At 38.6% G+C, this 22,579-nt stretch overlaps 2 protein-coding genes across 7 annotated transcripts in view; both read right to left on the bottom strand.

Moving 5' to 3' along the window:
* Positions 1-26: 26 nt before the first annotated feature.
* gsdmeb (gasdermin Eb) lies at positions 27-4,213 on the bottom strand. Its single transcript, XM_068323919.1, has 7 exons — positions 4,084-4,213; positions 2,697-2,918; positions 2,425-2,617; positions 1,974-2,157; positions 1,656-1,776; positions 1,428-1,546; positions 27-1,161 (listed from the first exon to the last, which is right to left on the bottom strand). Exons 2-7 carry the CDS (start codon positions 2,899-2,901, stop codon positions 1,156-1,158), a joined length of 828 nt encoding a protein of 275 aa, XP_068180020.1. The 5' UTR covers positions 2,902-2,918; positions 4,084-4,213; the 3' UTR covers positions 27-1,155.
* Positions 4,214-6,086: 1,873 nt separating this feature from the next.
* Positions 6,087-22,579, bottom strand: part of osbpl3b (oxysterol binding protein-like 3b) — a 30,576-nt gene continuing 14,083 nt past the window's right edge. For 2 of the 6 annotated variants that reach the window (XM_068324270.1, XM_068324273.1), the window contains 22 exons: positions 21,859-22,007; positions 19,328-19,444; positions 18,671-18,724; positions 17,528-17,641; positions 17,178-17,342; positions 16,891-17,014; positions 15,979-16,082; positions 15,603-15,695; positions 15,369-15,522; positions 14,535-14,665; positions 13,859-13,960; positions 12,539-12,676; positions 11,913-12,006; positions 11,500-11,744; positions 10,139-10,276; positions 9,949-10,012; positions 9,744-9,822; positions 9,454-9,598; positions 8,210-8,354; positions 7,979-8,105; positions 7,024-7,146; positions 6,087-6,886 (listed from right to left, as the gene is read on the bottom strand). In XM_068324270.1, the coding sequence (XP_068180371.1) occupies positions 6,790-6,886; positions 7,024-7,146; positions 7,979-8,105; positions 8,210-8,354; positions 9,454-9,598; positions 9,744-9,822; positions 9,949-10,012; positions 10,139-10,276; positions 11,500-11,744; positions 11,913-12,006; positions 12,539-12,676; positions 13,859-13,960; positions 14,535-14,665; positions 15,369-15,522; positions 15,603-15,695; positions 15,979-16,082; positions 16,891-17,014; positions 17,178-17,342; positions 17,528-17,641; positions 18,671-18,724; positions 19,328-19,444; positions 21,859-21,954 (2,649 nt within the window). In that variant the 5' untranslated portion in view covers positions 21,955-22,007 and the 3' untranslated portion in view covers positions 6,087-6,789. Of the gene's footprint in view, positions 6,887-7,023; positions 7,147-7,978; positions 8,106-8,209; positions 8,355-9,453; positions 9,599-9,743; positions 9,823-9,948; positions 10,013-10,138; positions 10,277-11,499; positions 11,745-11,912; positions 12,007-12,538; positions 12,677-13,858; positions 13,961-14,534; positions 14,666-15,368; positions 15,523-15,602; positions 15,696-15,978; positions 16,083-16,890; positions 17,015-17,177; positions 17,343-17,527; positions 17,642-18,670; positions 18,725-19,327; positions 19,445-21,858; positions 22,011-22,579 lie in introns of all 6 variants that reach the window. The other 4 variants (XM_068324269.1, XM_068324272.1, XM_068324274.1 and 1 more) reach the window with 3 other exon arrangements.

The following is a 22,579-nucleotide window of genomic DNA, read 5'->3' as shown; positions in this document are numbered from 1 at the left end:
GAGGAAAAACATTTGAATGAGGAAGGCTGATAAGGTTTTACTTTCGCACAGTGATATACAGTATAAAATATTGTGTTGAAACAGTTTTCCATGTTATCTTTGTTCCTGACATAATTGTAATGCAAGGCTCGTCAACAAGCTCCGCAATCAGCTACATCAAAACTATTTTTTTTAGGCAAAATATTTAACAAAAATGACATGAAAAAACAATACGGCACAGTTGATATATTATAGATATAAATTACAGTCCAACATGAATAAACTTTGCCACAGTACATTGAGGTAAATAAATGACAGGCAGTTGTACATTTAAAATTTAAACATTCTTCTCTTAAATCATGAAAATGAGACCACACAAGAAGACAAAAAGAAAGAACTTTAATTTGTAAAATCAGCTGGAAAGAACCAGTTCCCGTGTTTAGGCTTGAATCTAAATATGTAAACCAGTTTTTTTAGATACTGACACCATCTGGTAAACCCTTGTCAAATTTCATATCAAAAATAGGCACATAAATCTGGGTTCAGTTCTGATCAGGCACTTCAAGGATGTAGAAAATGCTTGTTTTTAATTATACCATAGCCACTGGAAAATGTGATTGTGTCTTGAAGATTCAGTAGCTTGCTGGTCATTACTTTGACAGTCACAAATACTATTTATATAAAATTACAAATTTTTGCCAATTGTTTAAATAAAATTAGAAAACAGTAGTGAAGCATTTCTCCACCAACCTTTGCTTTAAAAAAAGTTTAAAATCCATGACGAAGCCTGTCAGATTTCTGATAAAATAATCATTTGTGTCATTTAATAAAGAAATGCCACTGGTTTTATGAATCCCTTACCCTCACTTCCTCTCCAATAGGTCAAATACAGGTGTGTTCAGTTCACATATAGAGAGCCAATGAGGCAAGACCTCAAACAGCAATAGAAAGGATTGAATGACTGTTTCCTGGCCGGGGGCTTATTTCTCTTTTCATGGATTCCCCATCACCTTTCAGGAACACATTAGAGAGGGCAAATACAGTAGATGCTTAGTTTCTTCATAGATGTATTCCATCAGTGAACCCAGGCCTTCACTACTCAGAGGAGTCACCCCTTCCCTGATACACACCACACCTGGAGCAGGTGGAGCATCTGGAAATGATGCCCAAGATGCTCTAGCTCTGTACAAATAAAAAATAATCATAAAATAAGACCTTTTACAAAGAATTTTAACAATAAATATCAAACCTCACAACATGAACCTTTTAAGACAGACCAAAGCATTTAAAATTATCACACCATTCTGATAAGACCACACGGGCCTTCAGCCCTCTGTGGCTCAAAAGCTATACAAACCTCAGGGCGTATCATCAGTTGCACAACTTATTTGCGGTCACACATTTTAAGGCTGCAGGGAGGAAATACACTCCTACAAACAGTAATTTACCTCGTCAGCAGCAGTTGTTTTGAGAGCTGTTTCAAGAGCTCCTGATTCCTCCAGGAGTTCTTCCATAGCACAGCCATCCACTTCAAACCCTCCGGCGGTGTCTGACATCAGACACAGCTCTGTGCAGGATACAAGATACAACATTCCAAACACTCAGACATGAGATGAAAGAAGATTGAAGATTGTTCCCGGCAGACCATCAAACCACTCCAGAGAACGATGTCTCACCATAGCGTCCATCCTTTTTGATCTCCAGCTCTATAAGGGCATAAGCAAGGGCGGTATGGACAGGAATCTCCATGGTAACGTTAGTGTCTTTATTCAAGCTCCCAGTATCCTTTAACGAAACCTGCAATAACAACAAAGACCTGCCAGTCCAAACAAAGCCCAAAAATCTACAAAATATTCACAGCAATTTTCAATAAAAGTTGTTGTTCCGACAAGGTTGCATCACTATCTCCATTTACCGGTCTATCCTTTCCAGAGGATGGAGATTCATCTCACACACACACAGATAAAAATGCCTCTTTTTTTTCATTTTCTTACTATTGTTATGTTTGGGACCTTGGGCTTGCATAAGGACAGTCCTCCCTCACACTCTCCTCCCTGCTGCACCTCCACTATGACTGAAGAAGGCTGAGTCGTCAAAACACGCTCCTTCACAATCCCAAATGTCTGTTTCTGCTTTCCCTTTGTCTGCTGGATGAGACTGTGGGACATATCCAGGACCCTGAGAAATTAAATTCACATGAATAAATTAATAAATAAGCAAACAAACAGATCAATCAGTCACAAGTTCATGTGTTTACATGTTACTTTATCCAAACAAAAAAACTCTCTGGAGGCAAATATTCAACTGAATACCAGAGACAAACTGATTTGTGTGACGCTTTGTGGGTGCACAAATATAATCCCTGCATTTTTCTAATTTGATATTTAGCAGAGGTCAGGTACAAACTGCATCAGGTGGCTCTTGTGCCACAGGTGGAGAACTAACCTGTCTTTGCAGTCTCGCAGCAGCTTCTGCACGTCTACTTCCTCCTTCTTCAAACTGCCAAAGGATGACTGCAGTTTGGAGGATTCTTTACCTTCTGCGCTCACATTGGCGCGGATGAATTTTGCATCCATATTACCTTGAATGCTGTCACTATATTTCCCATCAAATTTAATGAAGTCTGTCTCTATGATGACTGTGGACAATAAATCAATGTATCTTACACACTTAGTATATTTAACATTTCAGTTAAAGCAGATGTGTTTTGTATGTACCTGGATTTATTGGTGTGTCTCCTGTTAGTATATCATTGAGTTTAAAATCGGTGGGAATATACTTGGGCTTCTGCCACATCCACGATGGCTTGTGTTTCACCACCACTGTCAGAAGTGAAACGTTGTCATTTAGGCTGGACACTGGGATCAGCGAACCTCCACGATCCACCTGCTCCACAAAGTTTTTGGTGGCTGTGGCAAACATCTCTTAGCTGGATACAACTGCAAGGATGACAATGAAGCTACATTTTAAACTATATTCGTGGGAGTTGACTTGACCTGGTCCACCCACACTGCAGATGTCTCGAAGTATGCCCTTTTATTTCCTGTAGAAATGTCAAAAGATGAATACCCTCCCATCGTGGTCACATTTACAAAAATTTCTGAAGAAATGTGTCACTGCCTGGTTTGTGAATTTCACAACTTGACTTTGCTGTTTCCCAAAGAAAGCAGTCGTGACTACAGAAAGTCTCCACACCATGGTCAGCATCGATTGAGTGTGCCCCAACTTTGTCATGATATCTTTGCATTCCTGACATCGTGTCAACGGTTCCAGAAAGTCAAGACCCCACTGAGAGGGTTCGGCTCATTAAGTATTAGAAGAGTTACAGAGTCCTGCATCACATCCAACAGCATTGAACAGATCTGACTAAACCTAAACTGACCAATGATTGCAGAATATACTCTGTTCTGGAGCACAAATCAACAATGTTTCACTGAACATTCTAATTAAGTCAAAAGTCCTGACATTTTCTATTTTTATCTTTAATTTTGTTTTATTTTTATATCCATGGTTACAAGTTGAACTGAAACATTTTATAAGTCAGATTTGTCTCAGATCAAAGGTTCTGGGGCAAATAATATTATTTCACAAAACTTAGTGCACGTGTACATCTTCCAACTACTGGACAGGGAGATTATTTTCACTGACAAGAATTGAAATTGACAGTAACAAATAAAAAGAACACACCTGTGTCGGGAGAACTTTATAATACCAGCAATTTACTGTTTATTATACAGTAGTCATAAAGTTGCTCAACAGCTTCAACATGTGTGTTGGGTTTATCTCTTGTTATTGTGAATGGTATCGAGGCAGAAAACAACATTTCCCTCCCACACGTGACAGGAGTATGTTGTGAAAGTGATAAATCTGGAGGGATCAACGTTAAGAAGAAAAGTTTTACACATGTTATCTCCGCTTGACGCCAACATTAACACATTAAAACCTTTGGTTTTTCACTGAAACTCTCACCCCACCACCCGCCATTGAGATAATCACAGACCCTGCTTCAGGCTACATGCTACTAGCATCAGCAAACACATTCAGATGCAGCAATGAAATCAAAGAAAGTGCAAAAAGTGAAACTCAAACGAATTAAATACTTACAAGAATTCCTTTGAACCGCAAACAAACCAGATTAAACACTCAGCGTGGAAGAGGAGCCCACTCAACAGCTGTACTGTACAGAGACGAACCTTCCCTTTTGTTGTGGACGAAAACACTGACAGTGGCCCCGCCCACCGGGGGTACAGCCCACGGAGGCCCCGCCCACCGGGGACCAGGACTTTGTGTTCGCTTCACAGAAGACACTGCGTGACGTCAGACGCTCACAGCTGGGAGGGAGAGACTTCACCAGGTACCTGATCTAAACCTCCAGAATCAGGCCCCGTCCACACGATGACGGATTTTTTTAAAAACGGAACTTTTTTGTAACAGAGTCGGAGCCCTGGAGTCATTATGCAAAATATTTTTAACAGCCAAACATTTAAATTTGGTGGATCATAGAATGAAGAAAGAAGAAGAGGAAGAAAAAGAAGGAGGAGGAGGAGGAGGACGAGAAGAAGAAGAAGAATTGAACTTCATTGATCCCATGTAGGGGATCATTCCAGTTATATTTTTTGTCATTAATTGTCACATATGTAGATACAGTGTATACAGGTCCGTTACACTGAATTTCCTCCGGGATCAATAATGTATCTAACACACACACACACACACACACACACACACACACACACACACACACACACACACACACACACACACACACACACACACACACACACACACACACACACACACACACACACACACACACACACACACAACTTGTGTTCAACTTGGATTTCATAGAAATCTATTTTGTAATTGTATTATCCTGGTGGCAAATATGGCAAAAACAAAAAAAAATCCTGAATCTACCACTTGGTCTAGTTCTACTCTAAAATGTAATGGATTCTCTTTGTAATAATCCTTCCTTCATGGACTGAGACAAGAACATGGTTCCACAACAGGGGAGGTTCAACAAGTGAAGGCTCCGAGTTACTTTTCAAGATGACAGACACAGAAAAAATACTCGCCAGGAGTAGGGAGTGCTACGGTTGGGCTTCAGAATATAGTAGTATGAGTTCTTTAGGTTATAATATATCATATCTATGTTGTATGATATACTTATGGATGACATTCTGAACTTTAGGAGTTTTTATAAGCATTGTACAAGCACAAATGACAGCATGTTGCTGCGAAGTGGTTGAATCGGATTCACCAGGTTAATACATATTCAGATTTACAGAGATGCCTGGGGATGCTGAAACATCAACATCCTGTTGTTTCTGTCTCTGAAATCTGTATTGTGGTATGTAACAGGCTAATGGTGGTATATTTCAGACGATTACTAAAGCAACTTACAATCTACAGTAGTATGGAAGTTAGACTGGTGACTAAAGTTGAGAAGCAACACTTTGTGAGATCCCAGTTCACCAAACCACCACCAGTACAAAATGTAGGCAGATTGACCTCACATGGTCTTCAAGTCGAGTTTCAAATTTGGAAAACATTTTCTGAAGACACTACTACTGTGGGAAGTGTTCAAAACGTGCCAACATCAGCAAAAATGACTCAAGTGAATGAGTACATTTTTACCCTTGTGCCAAAGAAGAGAAGAAACATGTGACTCAGCAGTATTATGGACACACAGAGAGCTTACACAGGAGATAATTACAGTACATGCATTAGATATGGTGCATAGTTGTCTGACAGGCAATGCTTTGCCAAGGGGTCCTTTAAGGCTCCTTTGAGGCTCCTTTGAGGTTCCTTTAAGGTGTTCACTGAACTTTCCGGACTCCCAGAGTACCAGAGTTGATATAATTTAACACAACAGGCAGACACAGAGAAGAAGTAGACTGTTCTGATTACACAAAAGGAAATATCTCCTCTTCTTTCCTGGATATGTGGAGTTCACAATAGTTGATTTAGTTGTTTTCTCTCTTACTGCAGGGTGAAACAATCATTTACAACAGTCTGTCCCGTCGGGGGGGAGTAGGATGAAGGTCTCATTCCTGGCTGTTGCAAAAGATCACAAATGACTCCACACAAATAAAACATCAGAGATTTTATTGAAGCTCGTGGAGCATATTAGACACCTTTGATCCCAAAGCTTAGGGCCCACAGAGATGATGGTGCAATGGCTGGAGTGAAAAATGGCTTGATTTGATATTTAGTACTGCTGCTCACAGATGTACAATCATTCACACAGTCATAGCCAAAAGCATGTAATCACCGTTATGAGACCACGGTTGTTTGGTCTCAGAATCCCTTACAAATGTTAATAAAAAAGACATTTCTGAGATTCAACAGAAAAAACAAAACAACATGAGCATAGTGAGTAAGGCAGGCAGGTGCAGAATAAATAGAGGATGTACAGTATATACTTAATGTATGTCAAGACTAGTGTATCTCAGAGGTAGATAATGTCTTTGATAAGACAACAGCTACAGTGACCAGTAGTTTAGTACAGGTTAAGCTTGTGATGATAATGGTTTGTCATCATTTTTCTTTTTTCAGTTTAAATGAAAAAAGTGTAAAATGTCTGAAGAAAACACAAACAAAATCTGTCAAAATGTCAACATTCTCATGATTTCTTTGCATAAACACTTTCACACAACTTATATAAGCACTTGCTATTAAGGCAATAACTTGAAAGATGACCAGCACTGATGTGGATGGTAGGACTGAAGACAGAAATCACCACAACCAGCGTGGATCTCAGAAGAGGCTGCGCAGGCTGAAAACGTGTGATATGCAGTTCATGGGTCACCACAGTGTAGAAAAATCGATGTGAGTGAAGCCAGGGTCCTTCCTAAGCACCCAGTATGTGTTGTTGCACACCCAGGTGTCATCCTTTGACTTCCTATAGAAACAAAGTGTGACCCAAGCTGCTGTCAGAAAGACAATCTGCACCTAAAGCAACTAAGAACAAATATATGCTCACTTTTACATAAACGACTTTCTTCATTTGAAACTAATCCACCTGCCTATTTTACTTACCTGAAGAATTTAGGTTGATGTGGTATGTTATTCTCTTCCAGGACTCTCCTCCTATCTCGCTGCAGCTGTTCAATCCTCTGCTTCTGCTCCTCTGCATCTTCCAGTTTGCCCTCCTCCAGCAATCTGCAGGTGAGACATGAACATATTCATGAAGCAAACATACTAAAATACTCACAGTGCTTCAATATGTAGTCACATAATATTCTGAAATAAAAGTTTCTATTTTACTCAAATATTTGTAATTGACATGAAAAGGTCAAATGTTAATTGCAATATTCAAAATTCAGATTGAATCTTCATTCAAGTTTATTTATTTACTTATTCAGTTTATATTTTCTTTCCATACATGTTATTACAATAGACTTCACAATCATCACATTTGCAGCATCAACAACATCCAAAAAATAAAAAAAGGACTGACAGATAGAAGCCATTTGGCTTGTAAAATTATTGGGTTAGGGTTTTCTATGTGTTATTACTGGAATATAAGTGAAATATAAACGCCAATACATCATTGTCACAAGTAACTAATATCTAATACTGAAGCTAATGTTGAACCAGTTTAATGGAAGATGTATATTCATTCTGTAACACACTGTGGCAGCAGTGCACATCTTATAAACATTACAACTTAAAAGCAGTACTCAAAATTTGTTTGATGATTTTTTTTAGCTTCTTCAGTCACTTGCTATTCTTGAGACAAGCATCCATGTGCTATTTTTATGCAATTTTGACAACAGGGTTGATCATGACTGAATTCAAAGATGGCAGATTAGATAAGGTCGCTCAAATATTCACTCACAAGTAGCTGCTATTTATATCAAAAATCTGAGACACAAATCGACTTTGTCATCCAAGATTCTCAAAAACTGCTCTAAATTATATTTCTTATTCACCTTCTCTCCAAGAAATCAAAAATGGTTTGGCTTGCTGCTTTTAGTGTGTTTACTCTTACCTTTGGTCCACACGTAACCTGGTGTCTGTGGGTGGTAGCAGCAGTTTCAGGGATTGGTCCAGTTCATTCAGCTCAATAGCAAACTTTGTGAAACCATAGTACTGCTCATGGTCTGCTGGTATTGCATCTATGTTGAATACAGTCAATATAAGATGGATCAAATGCTGTAACAGGGATTTGTGCATTGTAAAAAGGTTTTTATTACATACTCATGAGTTAAATTTAGCATACTTGCTCTCCAGATGCATGTGGCTGAAGGCGGATCTCCACGGAAAACTGATTCATGCCACTTTCCGAACAGCCTGTGGATGACTTTTCCTTTATTATCCGTAATAGTTCCCTCCACTTCATTCACTCGTGAATTCCAGTATTTGGCCTGTGAAAAGAAGACACACATGCTGAAGAAATCGTGACTCTTTGCGAGGAGTCATGGAGCTCATAAGATTCTCTCTGAGTCAGCAGATGCTGTTGTTGTATAATGTTGAGCCCCCTAGTGTGCTGCTTAATTTAATGAGAGATGAGGATGCATAATGACTTCTGACATGTCTTGACTTGGTATCCTGCACAGCTTCAGGAGGTCTTCCAAATAGGCACAAGTTAAAGCAATTAACCTTCTCCTCTCAGTGAAGGCTTCCATAAATCAAACACTGAAAATATCAAGGGGTGGCATGTTAGTAGCATACCTGCGGCGACCACCATCTGTGAAAAAGGACGAGAGTAACTTGAAAATATTGGGTTATTTTATTATTATTATGATGTTATTTTGATCTTTTTACCACAAAATGAACGTTGAAAGGAGAGTGCTACAGTACAGTAGAAGAATATACATAAATTTACATATCATATACAGAATGTCCTGCACTATAAGGTGCACTGGGCTACAAGGCACACCTAAAATGAATGGCCTATTTTGAAACTTTTTCCATATAAGGTGCCGGATTATAAGGTACATCTGATTATAAGGCACATCTGATTATAAGGCGCGCCATCAATGAATGTCCTATTTTAAAACTGCTTTCATATATAAGACGCACTGGATTGTCTAACAAAGATATTTTCAGTATAAAAATTATATTTCATTATAACTGTTGGCTCTCTGGTCAAAAATGAATGAAAGCAAAATTAAATTAAGGATACAATTCAATAAACAAAAAAACAAATTAAATAAAATTCAAGGCACTGCCTGATGAATCCATTGGGATCAGTCGAAGAATCCACTTTAGACTGCATAGCCTTTGAGTTTGAAATGTGCTGCATAAATCTTGCCTTGTAATGCTTTAAATCCGCTTTGAATGTACTGAAATGAGAAATATACATGGAAGTTTTCCCTAACTCCCCCATTATTGGCAAAAAAGTGGCTGCATCAATAAATGACACCGCATCACAAAATGTTTTTGGTAATGAAGTTGGGGCTTGGAATTTGATTGTGTCCCTACATTTAGCCACAAAATGAATATTTCAAATAATTGTCTCACCTTAACAAAAGTGATCTTGCACTGACAAATGTCATTACTGGTGTTTTTGATTGAGATCTCTCCATAGTGCTCGATCCAGCGTTGTCCACTGAGAATGTTGTGGATGCAGGACGTCACCTTGTTCCACTCATAGTGGTCTCCAAATCTAAAATGAAAGGAAATTAATTTAAAACATAAAATGTATTTAAATTACCTTGTATAGATGTTGCCTTTTCATTGCCTGTGTGTGTGTGTGTGTGTGTGTGTGTGCGTGCGTGCGTGTGTGTGTGTGTGTGAACCCAGTTCCTCACCCTGGCAGAGTTACATGAGTCGTACCAACAGGAACAATCTCCATTGACTTCCCCCAGAACTTGTTCTTACACCTCACATCTACGAAATCAATTATAATTTTTTCATAGAACATTTGTATTCATCACAGAAAATGAGACATTATTGTGATCTTGGCTTACTTACAATCATACCTGGTTATGCACAAATCATTATATATTCTGTTACCTTGCCAGAAGATGAAGTTTTTAGACTCTGCATGGCAAGCAGAGATTGGTGGGTGGTGGCTAACCTGACCATGTAACAGCAAACAAACAGCTTGGTTATGGAACTGAGTAAATTGATGGTTCTGGTGTGTTATTATATAATATAACAATTCTAGTAATTGTATTATTGATATTCAAGAATTCTCACAAACCTGCTCTGCAACAAATCGGAAGCCTTTGTCAGGCCGGTCACATTCATATGTCTCTCCCAAGACAGGGTTGAAAGGCTTTCCCCCAGTTCGGTAGTAGCTGGATGCATAGCCTGATACAATAAATGTAGCTATGTATACCTAAAAAAGCAAAGGAGAACCTCTATTATAGAATACAATTATTTATTTCAATTGAGGTTGAGAAAAAAAACAGTCAGGACAAAAATAATTCACAAAATCATCAGACAATTGAACTATTTCACCTACACCATTAAGTATGATGTACAGTATATGCTAATATGTGGCAACTCTATTCTGAATGTCAGTAGTTCAGCTGCTTTTAATTTTACATAATACTCTCTATTTTGCACATTTTATCCACTGGTGTCATCTTGTAATGTGCCATGAGATGACTTCTGTTGTTATCTGGTACTATACAAATAAAATTTGATTTGAATTTGATTTGATATCAATGACCACAACACAAAAAAGGGACAATTTTTGACCAGTGAACTACAAAGTCAATCAGTGCAGAACATTGAAATAGAATAAAATGAATCTCTCTCTAGAAAAAGTACAAACAGAAATGAAGGATTCTACCACATGATGTGCAAGAAACTAGACTTGCTAAAGCACTAGTGCTGAGTAGAAAGTAGGTGGATGGAGTCTTTTCTTTCTGCAACTTCCAGCAGTGACTAATGTGCAAATCCTGGCTCCTGCAATTGGTCTTAAAACTGCCTCTGTCTGCTATAACTCTAAGTTTATTATAAAAAGTTTTTTTGTATTTATAAAGTTTTTGGAAGTCATGTCTGAGAAGTAAAAGACAAAACTCTACACTAAACTCAGCATAATGTCTGACAACAGAGGAAACCAGCATTTCTCTAAAGTGAAAAGAAAATCTCTGTGTAGGAGTAAAAGAATGCAAAATGATAATTAGTCAGCTCTAGAGATGCTGATAGGCATTTCAATTTATTTTTACTTATAAGAAAGACATCCAGGATTGTTGGAGTCTCAAGATACATAATTATTATAACAATATCTGATAATATTCCAATCTAACTCTTGGTTTAGTAAACATGAATATTTTCATCTATTCCATTAATATAGTAAAAAACAACAAAACAATAGTTTTTTGCGCTATTGCTAAGATATCCAACGTATTCAATGTGATGAAAGTTTCCCATGTTATTACTTCTACAAAATCCACTTTCCTCTTGTACTACGCTGCTTCTCTTTTAAAACTTGTGTAGAGATTGTCACACAAGCTCCAGACACGGCAACAGCTTGTCAAAGGAGAGCCATTAACTGCTGAAACTGTATCTGAGGACACACTCAAACAGCAGACTGTCAATTTGTCATCTCACCATACGTTCAAAGGCGTCTTCCGTGTTGGCAGCCCTGTCTAGCAGCTCGCTATACTCCAGTTCCTCACACAGTCTCTGCAGGGCATTGAGCGGCTCATTAAGCTGCACAGGCATTGTCACTTTGGATAGGTCTTTGCCAATGTTGTTCCTGAGGATGTTCCACAGGCTGATGGTGCTGTTGTTGGGGCTTGGCGAGGGGAGACAGGATCTCCGCTGAGAAATGCCAGTGGCTTCCTCCACGGACCCTGGGACCAAATTGCATAATAGGCCAAGTAGATAATGACAATGTGCTTTATGAAAATGTCACAATGCAGTACTATAAATTTAAAAATGCTACAATACTGCAATTTTAATAATATTCTTATTGAATAATCAAAAGTGCAAGTCAAATAGTTGTCTGTTCCATAGCTTACCTGGGTTTTGTCTGTCACTCTCTGTCTCATTGCTGAAGTTGCCCATGGATATGTTGTCGCTAATGTCACTAATGTATGAGTCGTCCTCTGATACCTCAAAAAATAAAAAATAAAAAATAAATCCATTTGTTACCTTACAGATAAGATATGCATTTGTAATGACCCCTCAGAAAGGTGCCTGACAGGTTTTTTTGAACATCCTGTCCCATCAGCAAAAGCTTTGTGCTGGAGATGAACGGTCCCTGAGGACCTGGTGGCAAATTTGCTTTCCGAGTTGCTGCATTTTTAGAACAAAGTAAATGATTTTCATTTTTCTGCTCCAACTCATCAAAGTTCAATGGGATTCTAGAATAAGACTGAACTGTCAAAATTAATTTAACAGTTCAATTCGTGAATTCAAAACCAGGAGAAAAATGATATTCCATTTCAGAACCTGTGGTGATATGGTGTGTAAAAAGCAATATTCTGGATATTCTTTTCAAACAGCAGTTGTAATAGGGCTGGTAGTAAGGATTTGGCTTTATAGTAGACTTATTACAGCACACATAAACAGTAATGATGATTCCATTATGCTTGAATAAAAGTCGGACGTGTAAAGTGCTGCTGACGGCAGCTATTGTACTTACTTCATTTTCAGAGGAACTAGCAGACAGCAGAACTTCTTGTGCATCAAAGAACTCCGACAAAGATTCTGTGACTGAAGCTCTGCTCTCATTGGACACTTGGTGTACGAGGGGATGGGACCCATCAACAGTATCCTGTTTCTTTGAAACATGTTTTTTACAGGTGTGAGTAATTTTTTAAAAGGGTCATGGAAGGTAATGATCATTCATGGTAAGATTGGGTTGACATGCACTATATTAAAATACATTCGTTTGTAAAATAATTTACTGCTATTAAATAAGCTCTTACTAAAGAGGTGAAAATAAAAATAATAAATCAGATTCCTACATTTTCTCCTCTTGGGTGACAAAGCGCATTTAGTCTTTACAGCTTGGTGACCACGTGGCCAATTCTTTAAGAGCCATGCAAAGTGAACTTCTAAATATCCATCCATTCATTTTCTTGGAGAGGAGACGAACATAATCATCAATCTAGAACTGCTTATCCGTCTTGCTTTTCACAAGTCGCTGGAATCAATCCCGGCGACTATGTGCAAGAGGCGCATCGCGGACTTCTTAATATCTGAACACGTCAAATTTAAAGCCTGCTATGGACTTATATCAAATTAAAATATACTTGATCGATAGAATGTATTTCTAGGGGATTCAATATCACTAAATTGTTTACCAAGAGCCATTCAGAGGTGTGTAGCAGCTGCCAACACACTCTTGTGCAATATTACAATTTTTGTATGAAAGGTTACTGTTCATAAAAAATGAGATGCACATTTAAAATGGACATTGCATTCATAGCCACAGACAAAATAAAGCACACCCCTCTCTGAAGCTGATTAATTAGCCTGGAAATAATACCAGATGACGTACATTTGTTTTGCACTGATCAAGGGATGTGATTAAACAGATCAGCTCACAGGCTACAGTTTGTAAGTCTGATTACAGAAGCTAACGTTTCCTTTAGGAAGGTATTTGGAAGTTTTCTCCAGAGCTGTGTGATAATGAGATATGTGAGTAAACTAACCATGTGCAAAAACTAACCCAAATGTATTTGACATGAATGAGTATTTATTTTATTTTATTTTTTTATTTGTTTTAATTGTACGTTCACTTTATAACAGTTAATGCACAAAAAAGGGTTAAATGAGGGGGTGTGAGCACAACATTGAATCTGGATGAGAAGGAAAGGACAGCTCATTCTGTTATAATGCTGGGCTGAAAATAAAGGATGGAAATAATAATAATCATCAGGATGATGGTGGGGGTGGGGGGTTGGGGGGGCAGGGTGTACATGGTGGGAGGGTCGAGTCACTGCAGTCCTGCACCCACCTGTAGAGGGGCAGTGACATTTAACAGTGTGGGCTCTACGATGTGGGACTCGACATGAATCTTGCACAGGCGCTCTCTCAACTCAGAGTTCTGGGCTAAAGCCTGGAAAAATAGCCAGTAAAATATTATTCATTGCACACATCCAGCCAATAATGAACTTATTTCCATTTCTGTGCTTCCTCTCTGCACAATCAGTCCACAAACATGCAATTCAGCGTAACTATAGAGACCAGTGTAAATGTTATCACTGGAGACATCAGCAAGGGAGACAGGGAGTCCAGATTTTATTACTCATCCACTTACTGACACGATGTGTGGTGGAGTAGGTAGAAGCTGTGTAATCAGGAAGAAAAACAAACACCCAGCAGGATGTTTGAAAGTTAAAAGAAAAGTGTTGGCATTTAGAACTCAGTAGTTCTAAATATGGCTAAAGGAATAAGCAGGACGTGAAGGCGTGGAACCAAAAGACAGAAAGCAGAAAAGCCTCTGAGTGGGAGGCAGCAGGGCTCCAATAGGTAGAGAACACACATGTGGGTCCCTTTAGGAGGATCATCACTGTGGTGTCAGAAGACGACATAGGAGAGGAGTGGAAAAGACTACAAGAAGGTGGATCAGCTAACCTATTCCTCCCCATTGGGAACAAGTCTGTGTATGTGTAGAAATGTTTTTCACGTACCATTGCAAGTGTATTCTTCAGACCCACAACCTGTGGGGAAGTGGGAGGGCACGTTTCGTGGTCCAGACATTGTTTTAATCGCTCCCTCTCAGACATCAGTGAACTTATGGCTGACTTCATGGTTGCATGCACTGTGACAGCAAGACAAAACCAGGGGTGCATTAACTGTGAACTCATTGTATTCATTTTGGAGCGCAGCAGATTCAGTGACCATGTGATCAATTAAAAAGTGTGACGTTTTAATTGTTTCAAATAGTTCAGGGAGCAACAGGCTTTGTGTTATCACTATTACTTTCACATGCATATCCCAATTACTTTAAGGTCCAACAATATTAACACATCATTTTGTCAGATGGAGCCCATTGGTCATCATGAAATTTGTTATCTCAAATCTGTATAGATATAATGCTTTAAATGCCAGCAGAGTCAAAAGGCATCCATCCATCAGGCCTTTCTTAGAAACACAGATCAATCTTCATCAAGCCACATCAAGCAGCAGATACCTGAATATAGATTCCAGCAGTAGAAAACTAATTAAGAGAAAAACATTTTTTTAATGAAAATGTAAACTTCTCATCAGAGTCCTAATAGATGAACAAAAACAACACATTATCAGTAATTAACAGCAGCCATGGCTACATCATTATCATTTCTATCATTTCTAAAACAACATATTAGTCTTATTATACTCGCAAATAAGATAGAAAGAAGACAGCTTCATTAACTAAAGCATTTTTTTTCACAACACATGTCCTTAAATTTCTGGACTTGTCAGTCATACTGAACAAAATGTCACCTGACATCAAAATGTTCAGTGAATGATACTGAACTCACAATCAGAGGCAACACGGCAGAAGTCCTGCTGCAGTTTGGCCACTTCACACGGCGAATCCAGGGGTTCAGGGTCGACCTTGTCATTGCCGAGTGCTGCAGTGGAGAGGTTGGGGTTGGAGGCGTGGAGGCGGGTGGTGGAGATGCTGCTGGGTACCTACAGTTAAGCAAGGTGGGGAGGGTTAGGGTTAGGAGATACTGCACAGTGAAAACATGATTATATTTTATCGTGATTACCTGCAGGGTTGTTTTGACATCTTTGTTGTAGTTTTTAGAACGCCATTTCTTTGGAAGTCTCTTTTCTTTTTTGGGGCTGTCAAACGTAGATGCCTACTTAAAACAGTGAGTCCAGACAGAGAGAGAAAAATTTTTTGAAAGAATCATTTATCACTGACAGCAAAGAATACAGAATGCTCTCTATATAGTAGCAAATTACTTCAGGGCAATAAAAATAGCAGAGGTGATAAATTATAAAGGATGAAACAAGGCAGTTTATTTCTGGATGTGATTAGATTAATATGCTCCACAGATTCTGACTTTATCTTGTTTCACAATTATGGTGACCAGACCTGTTCTGCATATTAAACTTAATAGACTCAAAAATAATGTTGACCTGCAGCGCCTGGATTGATGGAGCAGAATAGGTCCGGTGGAGAATTTCCATACTCTGAAGCAAGTGGTTGAGCTCCAGCAGGTAGGCCTCACAGACAGACAGATCTGTGTAGTAGAGAACAGATTATCACTGAGATAAGAAGTTTGGCCTGATAGAAAGACAAAAATGAAAAAAGAGCAGACGGTACGGAGATATCAACAACATCCTCAGTCAGTTCAAAATTTCAGTTAATATATGAATGACTGGCATTCGATTGCAGGCTCGGATTGCCTGAAGAACAAGGTTGAGAAAAAAACAAAATCAGCTATATGTGATACAAACTGACTCTAAAACACATTTATAGTAAAATAAATGAGAAACTATGATCTATTTGACCATTTTCAAACAGCTGGAGGTCAACTATAATCGTATTCCAATGTGTATTGGATTTTCTCCAACAGTAGAACACTCCAGCAGGAATGCTTCATTGTGCTTTCTTGTCACCGAGGCCACGTTAGAGAATAATTATATCCGTCATATTTTATCCACCATAGAAAACCATCCACCAACCACAACGGCACATATACGCAGATTTCTGAAAATACAGTAGGGTAATATTTCGCTTGCATGTCATTCTATCAAGTTTAAATGGTTTGGAAGGAAACACAGAGGGAATTAGACGGAGAATCATCAAAGTTCTAATGAAAGAAAACTGATACAAAGTTTCTTTTTATTATTAGCATCATACTGTCCTACTACCTCCTACCACACATAACATACAACCTATCCTTACTTTCAAAATAACAGTCAAGACAAGTTCATTTAAAGTAATTGAGATATTTTTGCATTTCACGAGCAAAATGGTGTGACCATGGACAACTAGGAAGCTTTGCGAAGAAAATGATTTGTCCTGAATAATTACTTTTTTCTCACCTTTGGAGCACTTGTCCATGTCGTCAGATGACTGGAGCCAAGCGGCCACTTTGGCCTGGCTGTTACAGCTTAAAGGAAAGGCTACTGCAGAATGCATCGTTGATTGCCTTCGTATAGACATGCACTGCAACAGACCCAAAGGTCAATTCAATAATACCTGTTCTCTTGATGAATTTCTGTTGTAAGGCAACGATCATGCAATATAAAATAATAATCTTAATGTACAGGCAAGCAGCAGAACACATTAAATGAGTTTATACTATTTATATTAAGTGCTATATGCATACCTTTCTGACAGAGGCGCTCTCGACCATGTTGGGAGAGTTGGGGGAGGAGTAGTGGGAATAGTGGAAGGATTTCTCATTTGGGTACATGGCAATCTCATTTTGCCGATAGAGCCGGTGGTGACGTAGCTTTGACACCCATTCATCAAACAGTTCCTGTGACTTAATCTGCAGACCAGATATCACAATCAAAAATCACAAGGACAAGCACAGAGTGAAGGTGGAAAAACACATTTTAAGTACTGTAACTCTACCACATATATAAAAAACATAAAGTCATTTTAAAATCATTTAAATACTTGCATTAATCTAAGTAATCTATAAATCTGCTGGCGATGCATTTTATGTTTTACCTTTAGATGATAGATGTTTTCCTCCGCATCAAGATCGATGCACTTGGCTTTTTTTTTAATGGCCATGACGGAGAGACCCACGTCAATGCAACCATGTAGCTTCCCTTTCTCAATCTAAGCATAAACACACAGCTGAATTAGAATTTTAGACTGTAGACAATAATACGATGAGATGCTGTTCAGTTTTTAAAAAATGACTTATGACGCCTCTCTTTAATCCTCACAGTAAAAACTACGCAGCCCGACTCGAAATATAAACTGTGCTGCTGTGTCATTGTGAGCACAGGGTTAAAAACACCATGACTGGTTTGTTTTATTGCCGCTGCTTCAATCAATGTCAGCTTTGTTACAGGCCAAACATTGTCAAATTTCCTCGTTCAGTGACCAGAATGTTCTCATTATTATAATTAATTTAAAATGTACCTAATAATTTCTAATTTCAGTATTCCATTTTCTTTTCCATGATTTTCTTATCTTTTAAAGTTGTTGTTTTGGTCTTTGAATTGTGAACATAAATCTCAAGACCCTTTTTACTTATTTTGCTTCGTCACTTTTAATGGAATGTAAATTATTTTAAAGGTGATAAATTGACAAAGTTTGATTGAACGATTGAAATAAAAATGTTACCCTACGGACAGATAACTTTGTCTAATGGTTTTTTCTAAAGTTTCAATCATCGTTCAGTCATTTCTCTAAGGGCTGAATATCATCATAATGACTGACATCTATGCATTTTTACCTAACTAGTTGCAGAAGCACTGAAGCAGGACAGCAGCAGTAATAAAAAAGTGAAACGAGGGTCGTTGATAAAGAGCAAGGTATAGCAAATTTCATACATGTATCAGCTATTCAAAAGACATAAACAACTTTGATTTAAATAAAGGGGCCTGTGATCCATTGAGGCACAACGACAATCAGGCCCCATGTTTTGACAAAATAATGACTTTGCTGATAGGGTGGGTAAACTGTGTTTTCTTTTAATGATACTGAGACTGTAAGGGAAGGAGGGTCCTTTGTGTTTAAAGGCAAAGACAGATATTTGCGGGAATGACAGGCAGACTGGAACATTACAAAAGACACACAATATCCTTTATATTCTTCTGTAACTGACACACTATGCATCCAGCAGGTTTTTATACTCACATCAGCACTACACTTGCCATACTTCAGGACACCCTTGTCAAGAAAAAAGTATCTCTGTCGGGAAAAAGGACAATGAATGAGTGAGATGCAACATAAATGATGTGCAGCATCCCCGACAGCATGTCTAAAGTCACTATTGTGATCATAACCACAACAGCCTCTCAATAACAAATGATTTTGTGTCTCTGCAGTGAGATGTTGATCATCCCAGGATTTATTGTTTCTTCATTAATCTTTTTCTCTATCTGTTACAGTCTTTCTTCATTCTTTGTGCTCTTAGTATCCATCACCAGAATCAGATTGTGGAAACACAAAGACCTGAAAAGCTCTGACTGCATGTCAATACTAAATGTATACAGCTCTATTAACCAACAGGCCATCAGCTAATGGATTGGAGAAAGGACAGCAAGATATCAGGGCAGCATCATCCCAGAGAAAGCTTTTAGACCGAGCGTGAGGAGGCGCTGACCCAGGTCGCATGTGAGTTCACTGTGGAAGAAATCATCTGGCAAATAAACTCGTTCAATTAGGTTAAAACACAAATGAGGGTTGTCAGCACATTTTTAAAAGCAGGAACCTGAAGAGCAATGCAAAAAAAAAAAAAAAGGAAAAGGTGAGTGTGGGTCATTTAAGTACCTCACAAATGTTGGATCATACCTTATGCCAGCCTTTCAGCGGCCACTTTCTCTTCTTAAGCATGTACCCCTCCTGTTTCTGGGGCTCCAGGACATTGCTGAAGCCTCCTCGTAGCCCCTCCACTATTTCCCAGCTGTCCTGTGGGCAGAGATTTGTTTATGAGAACTTGTCAGCAGATTCTAAATCAGCTCATTTACTTGCAGATCAAAGCAGCTGAGCAATATCGACGGATATAACTAATCACACAAAAAACAGGCTCAATTCAAAAGCCAGTTTCCTGAAATTCCTTCAATGCATTGTTCAGGCGGCAGCTGTGTAGCTGGAGGTTTCTAGCTTTACGAAGTACTTTCACTTGGAATTAGCTCACTTGTCTAATCTCACTCTTAACAGTAATCATCTCCTGAGTGAGATCAAATCCAAATCTCCCGCAAATACAGAGATTAAGATGACATTTCATCATCGACTAATCCAGAGAGCGCTGTCATGAACTTCAGCAGTAGTAATTCCAGGAAGGAAACAACAGTAAAAAAAAAACCAGGGTTTAGTATTTGTCACAGAGTTGGGGCTCAGGGTTGTTTGGTGGTGGTTTTCTTTTTCTTTTTTGGTTTGTATTGGTGATAAAAGAATTGGTTTATAAAATAATTAGTCAACTGGACTGTGGGGCCACCTTTTATACTGCAGACTCAAGAGAGACATGATGTTCAAAACGACCACTTCCCACTCACAGTCATTAGCAAAGGGGCAGCAGTCAATAGGTGGACACCCAGCTCATCCAGGTCTCTAATGTGAATGCGCTTGCCTGGAGAAAGACAAAGCGTTTTCAATGAGTGCGCCAACTCCCATAGGAAGAGGAAACTGAAGGAAATTGATCCACATTAGACAGTTAAGACCCAGACATCCTCTGCTGCTTCCTTTTCACAATTTTTTTTGTGTTAATGTCATGACTCTTGTATGACTACAAGCTTCTGCTTTTCATGTTCGCCCTGGCTTCAAATGACTGACAACGATCATCCAGACTCAACCAGCCCCAAAAAACATTAGTCTGCGCAAATCCATCAAGGACAATAAATATGTTTAAACCCTGACATCAAACAGATGCAACCTTGATAATTTTTACAGTTGTCTCCGATTAATCTTTAAAATTTGAAGAAACACAGCTGATTTCCTTTGTGTAAAGGGATTTTAAATAGAACGTACAGTATTTGGGGTGAGATAAACAAATAGATGGTGTCACCACAGGTGGTAGAAATTATATTGTGTATTTTTTAACCATTAATATTGTATATAAAAAAGTAACTAGCTGATGCAGAGGCATGTGAAGAAGAAACCATTTGTATAAATCCATAATGGCATTGTTACATGTTGTTTAGAATTATAGCCTAAACTTTAATATACGTATGTAAATTAAATTCACATCACAAGTGAGTAGAGGGAGTTGAGCTTATTGGCAAACGTTAGAGGTGACTGTGCTTGTTATCTTAGTGTACAAACTGTTCCAACATGAAACTGTTCTGACTAAACAAACTGCACCAGTCTCACAGAATGACCCTCACTCTCAGCATCAAGGGTGTTGGAGGATGGAGGGGCGTGGCTTGTCAGTTGTTTTTTACATCTCCTTGAAAGTCACAGTTCTCCAACGTTCATACAGTCAGTCATTGTCACGTGGTTTTCTTCAACGCCACGCAACAGTGTCAGAGAAAAAACTGGCAGGACGTTCTGTGTTCTCACGAAGAAAATTCTCAACCTATGAAAGATGCATAAACATTTTACCATTGATGATATTTTCCTGTTTTGCACCATGAAATATTTACTTTTCATGGATAATATGAAATCTCTGTCCATGTGAAACGAGGCTTAGTGATGTGAAAAGGCGCTCCCCGGCAAATGAAGACAATTTTTTAGTCCTTGTATTGTTGCTCTCTATTGTCTGCAGGCACAACTGGAGAGAAACATTATTACTTTAATTTTCAAACAGAAAAGCCTTTTCAGGCAATGAAAAATTAATGAGTCTGCCTACAGATTAACGCTTAAGGAAAAAGCAACAACACACACTAATATGTGTGTGAGGGGGCTTCCTCTGAGGGCTTGTTCCAAAGATGCATTTTTAGTAATTCGAACCACAACTTTTTCCCCATGTGGTTAAAATGCTGCAGTCTGAAGCAGAGTGAGAGGCTTGCTAATATAAGTTGTTTTCCTTGTCTTTATCTACCATTTGAGGATATAAAAAGCAAAAAAGAGGAACTGCTTAGAATATGTCTGTTCAGCATTTATAAAGAAACAAGAAAAGTCTTCCTCAAACTTTAACAAAAGGATGTACAAGCAGAATTGTACATGTTTAGGGTTGTTACAGTTAGTGAATCCTCCTTCAGTGACACAGAGTACTGAAAGTACTTGAAATATACCCCAACTGAATAATCAAGCAAAAAAAACCCCAAACTGTAACATGATCACAGAGCTTGATTAATTAATCCAGTGAGCAGAACCTGAGGAGTAGCCAGATGTTCATTACTGACATGCAGAGAATGCCACAGTGCCTTCAGCTGCTGTGTTACCTGTCGGCTGTCATGCTTGGAGGAGGAGCTGCTGTTGCTGCGTGACACGGAGGATATCTTCTGCGACATGGTGGAGCTGCGCTCCTCTGAGCCCATCCCCCTGCAGCCTGGTCAGTGCAGACTACAGCTGGAGAACCATGACCATTCCTCTACTGAGACAAGAAGAGGTGCACAGGGGTCAGGAGGAGAGAGGGTGGAAAGAAAGATGAGTTTAAGAGGAAATATATTTAAAAGCCTTTTAGCTCGGTTTCATAGGAAAATGCATTATCTCATTTGGAACGATTAGTAGTTCCACTGATGAGGGAGGAAAACTGCACAGAAGTGTTGTCAACATCGGTAAGTGAAAGTACAGACAGTACTGGAAGCTTGGTCTGCAAGAAGAGACCCCAGGCTTAAATAATTAACGTGTCACTTTTCCAGTGAATCATGGATTGTCAGCATAACATGAATGTGAATTTTAAACACCCCTAGACATCTGAATGAGTAACATATAGGTCATGACCTAAATAAAAGTAGGAATAAAGTGATATAAAATACTTTTGTATGAGCATAATCCTTTCTGATGTTTAGTGAAGGAAAAATCTGAAACATTAACAGCAAAATATACTTGAATAAATATATTGATGAAGCAAAATGAGCCATTTTAAGTCTTATTGTCTGAATGACTGAGTGGTTGATGTACAGAAAATAATTCTTGTTTTAAGATCTAATCATTTACTGA

The sequence above is a fragment of the Antennarius striatus genome, chromosome 9 (assembly GCF_040054535.1).
Source record: "Antennarius striatus isolate MH-2024 chromosome 9, ASM4005453v1, whole genome shotgun sequence".
In the NCBI taxonomy this organism is placed as follows: Eukaryota; Metazoa; Chordata; class Actinopteri; order Lophiiformes; family Antennariidae; genus Antennarius; species Antennarius striatus.
The sequence above is the reverse complement of the archived record's forward strand: the minus strand, read 5'-3'. Positions and strand labels throughout refer to the sequence as shown.

Coding starts and splice junctions, on each gene's coding strand:
- gsdmeb (XM_068323919.1), bottom strand. CDS start 2,901: ATGTTTGCCACAGCCACCAAAAACTTTGTGGAGCAGGTGGATCGTGGA. Junction 2,618..2,696: donor AGACACACCAATAAATCCAG/GTACATACAAAA, acceptor TATTGTCCACAG/TCATCATAGAGACAGACTTC. Junction 2,158..2,424: donor CTGCGAGACTGCAAAGACAG/GTTAGTTCTCCA, acceptor TTAATTTCTCAG/GGTCCTGGATATGTCCCACA.